Source organism: Rana temporaria, chromosome 11 (genome assembly GCF_905171775.1).
Source record: "Rana temporaria chromosome 11, aRanTem1.1, whole genome shotgun sequence".
NCBI lineage: Eukaryota > Metazoa > Chordata > Amphibia > Anura > Ranidae > Rana > Rana temporaria.
This window is the reverse complement of record NC_053499.1, coordinates 130,789,252-130,802,919: the sequence shown is the minus strand read 5'-3', so window position 1 is coordinate 130,802,919 and position 13,668 is coordinate 130,789,252. Positions and strand designations below refer to the sequence as shown.

The 13,668-nt window shown below is 45.3% G+C and overlaps 1 protein-coding gene across 2 annotated transcripts in view; it reads left to right on the top strand.

The window, feature by feature from the left end:
- The window catches only part of LOC120917690 (deoxyribodipyrimidine photo-lyase-like), a 27,753-nt gene extending 14,117 nt beyond the window's left edge, over positions 1-13,636 (top strand). Inside the window, exons 5-8 of one of the 2 annotated variants that reach the window (XM_040329158.1) lie at positions 1,710-1,942; positions 3,579-3,773; positions 10,263-10,488; positions 13,009-13,636. In XM_040329158.1, coding sequence (XP_040185092.1) covers positions 1,710-1,942; positions 3,579-3,773; positions 10,263-10,488; positions 13,009-13,556 — 1,202 coding nt within the window. In that variant the 3' untranslated portion in view covers positions 13,557-13,636. Of the gene's footprint in view, positions 1-1,709; positions 1,943-3,578; positions 3,774-10,262; positions 10,515-13,008 lie in introns of both variants that reach the window. The other variant, XM_040329159.1, reaches the window with a different exon arrangement.
- Positions 13,637-13,668: the final 32 nt, after the last annotated feature.

The window sequence follows — 13,668 nt, the reverse complement described above, 5'->3', positions numbered from 1 at the left end:
AAAATTCGAACATGCTGCATTTTTTAACGTTGTTTTAAACTATGTCGTTTTTCAGGTTGTAAAAAATGATCGTGTGTGGGCTAAAACGACTTAAAAAACCTGCGCATGCTCAGAAGCACGTTATGAGACGGGAGCACTCATTTTGGTAAAACTACCGTTCATAATGGAGTAAGCACATTTATCACGCTGTAACAGAAAAGCGCGAATCGTCTTTTACTAACAGGAAATCAGCTAAAGCAGCCCAAAGTCGAATGGAACTTCCCCTTTAGAGTGCCGTCGTATGTGTTGTACGTCACCGCGCTTTGCTAGAACATTTTTTTAAAACGATGGTGTGTAGGCAACGTCGTTTTAATGATGAAGTTGGGAAAACGTAGTTTTTTCGACATGCTGAAAAACATTTTTTTTTCATGCTGAAAAATGATCATGTGTACGCGGCATTAGACTCAGCAGGTAATGTAGGTATGTAGGAAACAAAGAAATAATCGAAGTGCCCTCCACTTTAAAAGACACAGGCATTTATTAAAATATCACAGGCTACTCACAAACGATCGAGCAAAAACAGCATGTAGTATTCACTTGTGGACCGTACAGCAGCGGGTGACGTCATTTTGAGGATTTGATCTTTTGGTTTTATCTGCTTTGCATGACTTCTTGGTAATTCAGGGGTCCATGCCGGAAGGTGAGAGTACCTAGAGAGACCTTTGGTGGAGGGATTGTCACCTTTTGTGAATTCTTCAGCACCGGTGGATCATCTTTATGGACTTTTTTTCACTTGCTACATGCTTAATTTACATATTATTATTATTATTATTATTCAAATTTCCCTTTTGAATATCGAATCTGCACATTATTCAAATTTATTTATTTATGGTTTAATTTTGCGCTGCACTTTCTTTTTGTATGTTAATGATGGATTACCCCAAAAAGTTTGTACTTCTGATTTCAGCAACAAAACCTCAGCTCTGCAATGTACGAGCAGCAAAACCTTGGGACCGAAAACTATCCAAGACGTGTTTTTTTTTTTTTTGACCACCCCAATTCCTCCAGAGAGGCTGGTAAAGATCCAACTTAAAGGGGTTGTAAAGGTAAAAGTTTTTTTACCTTAATGCATCCTATGCATTAAGGTAAAAAAAACATCTGACAGCACCGCCCCCCCCTCCCCCGAGCCCCCGTTTTACTTACCTCACCCTTCGAAAGTCCCGGGCACGTTCTCGTCATCCTGTGCGGTTCCCAGCCTGGCCGTTGATTGGCTAGGTTGGGCGGATTGATAGCAGCGCAGCCATTGGCTGGCTCTGCTGTCAATCACAGCGGATGATGCGGCGCACCGGGGGGCGGGGCCGAGTGATACAGTCGGCAGCTATAACCGCCGCTGTATCACAGGAGCGCGCTCGCAAAAGCTTTCCACCATGCGAGGGAGCTCGCATGAAGGTGGAAAGCTTTTGCGAGGAGGAGCCGAGACAGCCGCCGAGGGACCCCAGAAGACACAGATCCGGGTCACTCTGTGCAAAACGAGCTGCACAGCGGAGGTAAGTATAACATGTTTGTTATTTTTAAACAAAAAAAAATCTTGCCTTTAGTGTTCCTTTAAGGGGTGTATTTTTATGGGAATATATCTTGCCCCAAATAACAAACAACAAATTATGTCAGTAGATTACCTGTGTGACCTGTTGCTTCCTATCCAATAAAATAAACCGTTTTTTTTTTTCTAGGTATAAAACACTACGATAAGGAGTCTGGGCGAGCAGATAAACCATACACCAGCCACATTTCCCCATATCTCCACTTTGGTCAAATTAGCCCGAGGACAGTGCTGCATGAAGCATACTTTACCAAAAAAAGCGTGCCAAAGTTCCTACGGAAGCTGGCCTGGCGGGACCTGTCTTACTGGTTGCTCGTCCTCTTTCCAGACATGCATGTGGAACCTGTCAGGCCTGCATACAAGGTACATGATTGATGGAGCTCTTGTGTTATCAGAATGTGCACCTAACCTCTCTCAATGCATGTGCGTCTGCAGCAAATATGATGAAGATATAAAATATACCTTTGGTCAAAAATAGTGTTTGCATAGAAGGGAATTTAAAGTAGAACTGAGGGCAAAACAAATCATTGGCAGGCGGAGGCATTGTGCCCTGGTAGAAGAGACTGAATACTTAGGCCCCTTTCACATTGGGGCGTTTTTAATGCGGTACAGCGCTAAAAATAGCGCTGCTATACCGCATGAAAAATCATGCCCTGTAGTCTTCAATGTGAAAGCCCGAAGGCTTTCACATTGAAGCGATGCGCTAGCAGGAACGCTCCAAAAGTCCTGCTAGCCGCATCTTTACCGCGGTATAGGAGCGGTGTGTTCACCGCTCCTATACCGCGCCTTCCCATTGAAATCAATGGGAAAGCGCGGTAAAACCGCAGTATTAACCCCTTTTCGGCCGCTAGCGGGGGTCAAAACCTCACCGCTAGCGCCCGAATATCGCGGTAAACACGATGGTATAGCCGCGCTACAAATAGTCACCGCGCTACACGCTGCAATGTGAAAGCAGCCTTAGGGCTGGATTCAGCAAGAATTTACGCCGGCGTATCTATAGATACGCTGCGTAAATTCAAAGCTGCGCCGGCGTATCTTCTTTCTGTATTCAGAAAGCAAGATACGCCGAAATTAGGCTAAGATCCGACTGGCGTAAATCTCTGCATATTTACATTACACACACAGCTCCCGGTCCCCGCTCTGTAATGAGCGATCGCGTGTGCCCGGCGGCGATCGCGCCCGCCGGCCACGCGCAGGGGAGTCGGGGGCGAGCTGGGGGCGTGCCTCCAGCGGCACTCGCGCACCCCTAGTGGCCTGCGAGAGAGCCGACGTAGAGCTACGGGCTCTCGCGCAGGGAAGCCGACCTGCCGTCGTAAAATGACGGCGGCTGGTCGGCAAGTAGTTAAAACGCTCATAAGGCGCTCTTCATGCATCTCAATGAACCCTTTCACACTGAGTCCTGCAAGCAGCATCTTTGGAGCAGCTTTTGGGCACTGAAAAAAACGCCCCAAAAACGCCCCTCTCCATTGAAATGAATTGAAAAGCGCTGTAAAAACGCCTCACCCTTTTACACTGAGGCGCTGCAAAAACGCCCATAACGTTAGGGTCTTAGTGGTGCTTTACCAGCACATTGGGATTGCAGATCCAATAACTCTCGAAAAACGCCTGAGGCCCCTTTCACACTGGGGCGTTATTCGAGCAAAGCCTCATTTTAGCATTTTAGGGCGTTTTTGCAGTGCCTCAGTGTGAAAGGGTAAGGCGTTTTTACAGCGCTTTTCAATTCATTTCAATGGAGAGGGGCGTTTTTGGAGCGTTTTTTTTTTTTTTTTAGCGCCCAAAAGCTGCTCCAAAGATGCTGCTTGCAGGACTCCGTGTGAAAGGGTCTATTGAGATGCATGGAGAGCATTTTTTTTTTGAGTGTTTTAATAGCGCTATTTTTAACGCTAAAACGCTGTAAAAACACTTCAGTGTAAAATGGGTCTTATATAGTTCTTTTAATTCAGGCTTGGCTGTATAGCTGTATTATTTCTCGGTGACCAAATCATTTTTATTATTCCAGAGTCAGCGCTGGAGCAGTGATCGGAGCCATCTACGAGCCTGGCAGAAAGGGGTGACTGGATACCCTCTGGTAGATGCTGCCATGAGAGAACTTTGGCTCACGGGCTGGATGTGCAATTACTCCAGACATGTAGTGGCCTCTTTCCTTGTGGCTTATCTTCACTTACATTGGATCCATGGCTACAGATGGTTTCAGGTAATTGGGGGGGGGGTAACACACTCATTGAACCATTAGTGCCTTTGATAAATGCCGATTTTTAACCCTCCTCCGCTGTACGTTTTATAAATATCCACAGCAAGGATGATATCTCGGTCATCGCTGCAGCTATGATCAGGATATTATTTTTTAGGGCCAGCGATTCTGCGTGAAATAAAAGTAATCTAAATGGCTAACGAGCCACTGGATTACTTTTACAGGCAGTATAAGGGCCCCCCTGGCACTGCCTTAATGTGTGCCCAGAGCTGGATGCCACCAGTTGCATGCTTACCAAGCTCTCCGATCGCACAGGAGAGCCCGGTAAGGATGTGACCGGTGGCATCCAGCTCTGGGCTCAGTGAGAGGAACGAATTTTCTCCCACTGTGTGACTTTTAGAAACAGGAAGTGACGGATTTAGGGCCAGATTCTCGTATCTCCGCGCAATTTTGGGCAGGCGTAACGTATTTGATGTACGTTACGCCCCCACAACTTACACGGGCAAGTGCTGTATTCTCAAAGCACTTGCTCCGTAAGTTGCGGCGGCGTAGTGTAAATCGGCCGGCGTAAGCCCGCCTAATTCAAATTTGGATCAGGGGTGCGTGTTTTATGTAAATCTACTGTGACCCAACGTGATTGACGTTTTTCCCGAACGGCAAATGCGCCATCCGTAGATTTTCCCAGTGTGCATTGCTCCAAAGTATGCCGCAAGGACGTCGCTGGTTTCGACGTGAATGTAAATGACGTCCAGCCCCATTCACGGACGACTTACGCAAACGACGTAACTTTTTCAAATTTCGACGCGGGAACGACGGCCATACTTAACATTGATGCGCCGCACTTATGCCACCATATAGCAGGGGCAACTATACGCCGGGAAAAGCCTAAAGTAAACGTTGTAACTTTACTGCGTCGGCCACACGTACATTCGGGAATTCGCTTATCTAGCTAATTTGCCTACTCGACGCGGAATTCGACGAAAGCACCACCTAGCGGTCAAAAAAAAATGCAGTTTAGATCCGACGGTGTAAGAGACTTGCGCCTGTCGGATCTAATGGATATCTATGCGTAACTGATTCTAAGAATCAGGCAAATAGATACGACGGGTCAGATTAGGACTTACGACGGCGTACATGGCGCTGCGCCGTCGTAAGTCCTTTGAGAATCTGGGCCTTAGTCACTTCCTGTTTCAGTTCTTTGTTTACCTGGCCATTAATGGGCAGTAAAGCAGCTGATCAGATCGATCTGTGTCTGATCATCTGCATTGGAACTCGGATGAAAGATCTGAAGTCTAATAGACCCCTGATCTCCCCATAAAGAGGACCTGTCATGGCCTATGCTATTACAAGGGATGTTGTTTATCCCTTGTAATAGCCATAAAGTTGATTCAACAAAAAGGGTAAAAAAAAGTTAAAGGTACAGTGTTAAAAAATAAAATAAAAAATGTAACGCTTAAGCCCCGGACCATTTGGCTGGCCAAAGACTAGGCCACTTTTTGCGATTTGGCACTGCGTCGCTTCAACTGACAATTGCGCGGTCGTGCGACGTGGCTCCAAAACAAAATTAAAGTCCTTTCCCCCCCCCCCCCCCACAAATAGAGCTTTCTTTTGGTGGTATTTGATCACCTCTGCGATTTTTATTTTTTTCACTATAAACAAAAATATTTTTTGCTATAATGCATATCCCCAAAAAATGTTTTCCTCAGTTTAGGCCGATACGTATTCTTCTACATATTTTCGGTAAAAAAAAATTGCAATAAGCATTTGTTGATTGGTTTGCGCAAAAGTTTTAGCGTCTACAAAATAGGGGATAGTTGTATGGCATTTTTATTAATAATTTATTTTTTTACAAGTAATGGCGGCGATCAGTGATTTTTTTTTTTTTTTTTTTTTTTTTTATCGTGACTGCAACATTAAGGCGGACACATCGGACACTTTTGACACTATTTTGGGACCATTGTCATTTTTACAGCGATCGGTGCTATAAAATGCACTAATTACTGTAAAAATGACACTGGCAGTAAAGGGTTTAACCTGTAGGGGGCGCTGAAGAGGTTAAGTGTGTCCTAGGGAGTGATTCTAACTGTTAGGGGGCGTGGCTACAAGTGACATGTCACTGATCGCTGCTCCCGATGAGAGGGAGCATTCGATCAGTGACATGTCACTGGGGAGAGGTTGTGTTTACCCTGACATCTCCCTGTTCTTCAGCTCCGTGATACGATCACGGGACACCGGCGGACATCGAGTCCATGGGTCTCGCGGGCATGGTCACAGAGTTTCGCGACAGGATCGCGAGCGTGCCGCCAGTGGCGTGTGCATGACCACACTGCAGCAAATTGAAGGGGACATACCTGTACGCCCATTTGCCTGTCCGTGCCATTCTGTCAACGTAAATCTGCATGCGGCGGTCCTTAAGTGGTTAAAGTGCCCCCATTCCTCCGAGCTCACGAGCAAATGCGATTGCGTGCGTAGGTTCCACACACATTTGTAAACGGCAATCGCACCACACATGTGAGGAATTACTGTGAGCGAGAGCAATAGAATGTGTGTGTGTGTGTGTGTGTGTGTGTGTGTGTGTGTGTGTATATATATATATATATATATATATATATATATATATATAAACTGTAACCTGGTAACTTGTAACTAAGCGTTGCCTATGGAGATTTTGAGGTAGCGTAATTTGGCACCATTCCACAGACGGGCAATTTTAATGCATGACATGTTTGGGTTCTATTTACACGGCATAACATCTTTTATACTTTACAAAATACAATTGGGTATTATATTGTGTTTTTGTGTATTAGAAATTAATTAAAGGGTATTTTTTCCCCTAAACATAGAGGGCCAGATTCTCAGAAGAGTTACGACGGTGTATCTCAGGAAACACCGTCGTATCTCTGTTTTTTGGCCCGGGTATCTATGCAAGTGATTCCTAGAATCATTTTCGCATAGATACGGCCAAGATCCGACAGGTGTAAGTCACTTACACTGTCGGATCTTAGATGTAATGCGACGACGGCCGCTAGGTGGCGTTTACGTTCAGTTCTCATTTGACTATGCAAATGAGCCTGATACGCCGATTCCCGAACGAATTTGCGTCGCGTAGTCGTCGCTTACGTCGTTTCCGTAAACGTAAGGTTACCCCTGCTATATGAGGGGTAACCTTACGCCAGTCCGCCGTATGCCATGTTAAGTATGGCGTCGGGTCAGCGTCGTCTTTTTCCGTCGGGTACGTCGTTTTACTAAGTCGTCCGCGAATACGACTTTACGTCAATGACGCTCATGTCGGCGTCATTGACGTTTTCCGTCGTGAACTGGAGCATGCGCACTGGGCTGTTTTTCCGCCCGGCGCATGCGCAGTTCGATCGGCGCGGGGGCGCGCTTAATTTGAATACAAGCCGCCCCCTTTGAATTATGCAGCCATACGCTGGGCCATTTACACTACGCCGCCGCAAATTACGGAGCAAGTGTTTGGGGAATACGGCACTTGCTCCAGTAAGTTGCGGTGGTGTGGTGTAAATGGCTTGCACTACGCCAGCGCAGAATCTTAGAGAATCTGGCCCAGTGACATAAAAATATGCAACATCCACCATTTTGTTCTCTAGGGCCTGTGCTTAAAAAAAACTATAGTTCACCCTCTCCCCCTCCCACCAGCTTGGCCAATTCAAGCACATCATTTTTCTGCCTTTTCATTCCACAAAGAGGATCCTTCCTCTCACACACACAGCAATAAATCAGCATTGATGAGCTGTCTGCAACTTGTTATAGCTTTAGTACAGTTGTAGAATTTCTTCTAGCTTGTACATTACTGAGAGGTCATTCTCGTATGTACACATTTTTTTTGAACGCAGCATGGTGGAAGGAGGAATTTCTGTACTACTGTCACACCAACTGTCAGAATGCCAGAACCTTTAGCTGGGAAACCTTTAGAGTGAATGCTTCCTGACCTCTGTGGAGGCCAAGGAGACGTAATATGATAGTTGTTCAGCTTGGCCTGGTTCTGACCTATCCCTTTTCTAAAAGCTTCTTATAGGAAGAGTCAATGCCAAGATCAGACTTAGGCCCAGATTCTCGTATCTGGGCGTAAAACTGCGGCGGCGTAACGTATGTCATTTACGTTACGCCGCCGCAAGTTTTACAGGCAAGTGCTTTATTCACAAAGAACTTGCCTGTAAAGTTGCGGCGGCGTAGCGTAAATCCCCCGGCGCAAGCCCGCCTAATTCAAATGATCCGGGTAGGGGCATGGATCATTTAAATTAGGCCGAACGTACTGTGCATGCGCCGTCCCTAAAATTTCCCGACGTGCATTGCGCTAAATGACGTCGCAAGGACGTCATTGGTTTCAACGTGAACGTAAATGGCGTCCAGCCCCATTCATGGACGACTTACGCAAACGACGTACATTTTTAAATTTCGACGCGGGAACGACGGCCATACTTAACATTGGTTGCCCCTCATATAGCAGGGGCAACTTTATGCGTCGCAAATCTAACGTAAACGTCGTATCTTCACTGCGTCGACCGCGCGTACGTTCGGGAATTCGCGTATTTTGCTCATTTGCATTCTCGACTGGGAAAACGACGGAGGCGACACCTAGCGGCGGAAAAAAAAATTGCATTTAAGATCCGACAGCATAAGAGCCTTACGCCTGTCGGATTTAATGGTTATCTAGGCGTAACTGATTCTAAGAATCAGTCGCATAGATACGACGGCCCAGATTAGGACTTACGACGGCGTACATTGCGTTGCGCTGTCGTAAGCCCTTTGAGAATCTGGGCCTTAATTGGCAAAGTAGTAGCAGTGTAGGTGGTCAATTCATTCAGGAGTGTGTAATTATCTCTCCGTAGACACGGGGCAGATGTAACGTTGTACCCCTCAGACAAGGCTCTGTTCACACATGAGCTTATCGATTTACTGGCATTTTTTTGTAATTTTTTTGGCAATTTTTTTTTTTTTTGCAAGTTTTTTAAAATAATTTTAGAAGCGTATTATGAGCGTTTTACAGCTTCAGGCGTTTTTGTTTGGCCAATAGAAAGCACTAGGTGGAGGAGCGGTAATTAGGAGATGAAAGCTGCTTTTTGTGCAGGAAACAAGTGACGAAACTCTCAATTTAGGCATTTCTAAAAAAAATGTATATGGGGCCAAAAACGTTTGTAATCTGCCAAAAAGAAGCTTGTGTACTTTTTGGAGTTTCAGGCGACAGAATGCTCAGATGTGAACAGGGGCCATTGAAATGAATGGCATTTGGCTTGTTGAGCATTTTAGTGCTACCAGCTTCAGTGCCAGTTCACACCAGCGTGAAGCAGGAATCGGCGCGATTCCAGTGTGGGTTCCCGCATCGCATAAAACTCGTAGACCGTTCACACTGCTGCAGGTGTCAATAGAAAGTTAATAACACCCCCAGATCAGTTTGCATATCGCAGTGTGGACTGTCAAATGGTGCAGAAATCAGATCGCATGGGTGTGAACACCCATGTGATCCGATTCCAGTGCAAACCAAAAAAAGGGTCCTGCACCATTCTGGTGCGAATGTGACGTGAATTCAGCCATACGATATCATCATACAGACATCGCATGTGATCTGCACAGCAGTGCGCTGTGAATCGCATTTGATGTCTAATGACACACCAGTTTCACTTAGGCTCCTTTCACACTGGGGCGGGAGGCGCTGTGGCGGTATAGCGGCGCTATACCGTCGGACTTGCCGCGGGATTCGGCCTCTAGCGGTGCGGTATTAACCCCCGCTAGTGGCCGATAAAGGGTTAATACCGCCCGCAATGCGCCTCTGCAGAGGTGCATTGCGGGCGGTATTGCCGCGGTTTCCCATTGTTTTAAATGTGAAGGAGCAGTATACACGCCGCTCCTCTCATCGCTCCAAAGATGCTGCTGACAGGAGATTTTTTTCTCTCCCGCCAGCGCATCACCTCAGTGTGAAAGCCCTCTCGCTTTCACATTGAGTATGCAGTGCAGGAGTTTTTCAGGCGGTATAGCAGCACTATTTTTAGCGCTGTACCGCCTGAAAAACTCCTCAGTGTGAAAGGGGTCTTAGGGGTGTACTCACTTTTGTTGCCAGTGGTTTAGACATTAATGGCCATGTGTTGAGTTATTTTGAGGGGACAGCAAATTTACACTGTTATACAAGCTGTACACTCACTACTTTACATTGTTGCAAAGTGCCATTTCTGTGTTTGCACATGAAAAGGTATAATAAAATATTTACAAAAATGTGAGGGGTGTACTCACTTTTGTGAGATAGTGAGTGTGTGTGTGTATATGTATATATATATATATATATACATATACACACACACACACACACACACACACACACACACACATTTTTATTTATTATATAATATAAAATTTACCCAATTTTTGGTAAAATCTAAATTTTGTAAACGGATATAAAAGCATCCCAGCCAAGTATAAGAGATGAATAGCGGGAAGTTGGGCTTTATGATGACGTGTAATGAATCTTTGTGTTGTCAGGACACTCTGGTGGATGCAGATGTTGCTATCAATGCCATGATGTGGCAGAATGGGGGAATGTCCGGACTGGACCACTGGAATTTTGTCATGCATCCTGTAGATGCCGCCATGACTTGTGACCCCTACGGCTCCTATGTGAGGAAGTGGTGTCCAGAGCTGGCTGGGTTGCCTGATGAATACATTCACAAGCCTTGGAAATGTCCTCCGTCTCAACTCAGACGAGCCGGTGGGTATAAAAGTAAAATCTGTCAGGTGCAGCACTTTAATAATCTATAAGAAGCTGTCCTTTATTTTTATTTTCTTCTCTGATGTTTTCAATGGTTTTTATTTCCCTCTAAATCTAAAGGCACCAATGCCGACTATCTGATGTACGCGAGGTACTTCCCGAGCATCTCCTTCTTCTGGGTGCCGGTGACTTGTCGTTAAGGTTCCCCTATCGAGATGGTTCCTGTAAGGACTGCGCAGGCGCAATCCTTGCCGATAGAAATCTCTGAACCTCGGCCGGCATCCAGGCTCATTCTTTGACATCCCCGTCGATTTGAGGATGTTAAAAAAAAAAAGAGCCAGGCCGAGCTCGCGGACGTGAATTCCTCAAATTCCACGTCGCCCTGGATGCCAGCCGAGGTTCGGAGATTTCCGTCGGCAAGGATTGCGCCTGCGCAGTCCTTACAGGAACCATCTCGATAGCCGGAACCACATCGACAGATCACCGGTCTTCAGTCGTTTTGATTGGCAGGTGTAGAAGAATGATGTCACTTCCGCACATGCACAGGAGTGCAGCCATCCCGGCACACAGGCACTGTGCCAGAATGTAAACTGAGATGCGCATGTACAGCTCAGTGTACAGCTCAGTGTACATTCTACAGAGGATTGCGAACAGGCAGTAAGTGTGTTTTCATGCAGAATAGACATTGCATGTCTCTTCTGCGAAAGATAACCCGCTTGTTTGCCTTTTTTTATTTTTAGCTTTTAGTTCTGCTTTAAGGCTGGGTTCACACCTATGCGAATCGGATGAGGCTTTCTCTGCATCGAATTTGCATGACAGGAGATTATGATGGGCTCTCTATGGAGCCAGTTGACATATTTCCATTGCGGCTGCGGTGCGGCTTGTGTGTCTTTGCCTGTTGCACACAGAAGATTATTTTTTTTTACTTTCATGCACAGAATACATTTAAGGTAGAAAACCTTGAGCCTTTAAAACCACTTTTTTTTTTTTTCTTTCAAGCTAAGAACATTTTCATTAAGTACAGAAAATACTTGTAGACCTTGGCAGAAGAGCAATGTTCTTGTTTATATCCTGTGAGCTGCACCAAGAATATCTACATTCTGTAACCGACTAATTTCCCCTTATAATGGGGATGAAGAGCTATGGACATGTTTTGTAGTCCTTTATCAAGAGAGCAGCCTAGGGTGACAACTAGGGTTGTCCGATACCACTTTTTTAGGACCGAGTACAAGTACCGATACTTTTTATCGCCGGCTTGTCCCCTCGTCTCTATTTCCTGTTATTGCAACTGCGATTGGCTGGAGCGGCGATGACAAAAACAGCACATTCGCTGTAGACTGCGGTGCCCGTTTCTGTGAAAATATCTCCTTAACCGTGTAGGTTTGGGAGATATTTCTTGCACCTACGGGTAAGCCTTAATCTAGGCTCACCTGTAGGTTCAAGTTACAAGAGTGGGTTTACAACCACTTATAAATCCATAGCAGCTCAAAAATCTTTTATGCAGATTTACATGAATATATTAGGCTGTGGCTCCCTCTGCTGGTAGCAATCATGTGTTCAAGTTGCTTAGTATATGGTAATTACAGGCATACACCACTTTTAAAGCGGCATTCCGCCTGGGAATTTTTTTATTTTATTTTTTTTAAGTCAGCAGCTACAAATACTGTAGCTGCTGACCTTTTTCTTTTACAAAAAGTTTTATTGGCATAAAATCCAGCATATAACGACAAATTCTTTAGATGGTTACATCGTACAGTAGACAACTGCTGACCTTTTTAATATAAGGACACTTACCTGTCCAGGAAACCTGCAATGTTGGCACCCCAGCCAATCTTAGGATTGACTCCCGCCACCATTCCTGGTAAGGGAACCAGGCAGTGAAGACTTTCCGCTTCACTCCTGGTTCCCTACTGTGCATGTGCGAGTCGTGCTGTGCGTTCTGAATGGTCCCTGCTGTCTTCTGGGACCTGTGTGTCTGCCGAGGGAAAGGAAATTAAAATGCGTAGTTGGCTGGTGATCTTTCCCCAGAAGTTGAAACAGATACTTGATCAGTGGGAGTTCCATTTCTGGCTGCATGGCATTTGCTGATTCCCCTGTCAGCACTGTCTGTGTTGATGGGGGGAATCGTGCAAACTTTTTTCCTGCATCCCATGGTTGCAGGAAATAAATTTGCACCATGTATGGCCTGCCTTAGAGGCAGCTAGGAATGTCACATGATTTCTGATCCACTTTAAATAATTATTTCTTTGGGCCCTGGTGGCACATTAGCCAGTACACTCCTTGTGTGGCTGGTATCTGATCTCAGCAGCTAATAAAAAGATTAGAACCTCAAAGTATTAAAACAATTGAATTAGGTTGGCAACTAGCATTTTCAAAAAGATCAGCAATAGCAGCTTACATCATTTTCTTAAAAAAAAAAAATGCAATTTGGACTTGTGCATATGTATTGGGTAATGTTTACTTTTTCTCTTTGTTCCAAATTTGCTTTATAGTCTTACACATTTTATGGTTTCTTTACAGGTATAGTATTGGGTCAGAACTATCCTCACCCCATAGTGGAGGACTTGGAGGAGAGGCGGGAGCAGTCCCTCAGGGATGTGGTTGAAGTACGTCAGAAACACTCTGAATATATAGACAAGGTGTCCGGCTCTGACATGGTGTCCGTTTCTGATCAGCTCTTGGCTCTCACCTTGGGATGTGCAGATGACGACAACGACGATGATGATGTCATCAAAAGCAACACAGACCAGTTCCTGTTACCGGTCATCACCAGGAAGGAATTTAAATACAAGACACTCCAACCCGATGCAAAAGTCAATCCTTACAACACCGTGCTAAAAGGTTACGTGAGCCGCAAGCGGGACGAAACCATTGCTTATATGAATGAGCGGCATTTCACAGCCAGCACGATCAATGAAGGGGTTCAGATGTACGAGAGGAGGGAGAGAACTGCCAGGATCATGGAGGGTCTTCCACAAATAAGAGACCCCAAGAACAAAAGCCGCAGAACTCCCAGGAGTGACCCCTTCTCTATAGTTCCTCCAGCCTATTTTCATCTAGCTAACTAGTTCCTTCCAAACACTGCACGCAATGGTTGGTGAACCTTGGCCTTATACTGTATTTATTAAACAAATATATATATATTTTATAAATGTGTTGTTTTTGTTTGTATCAGAACTT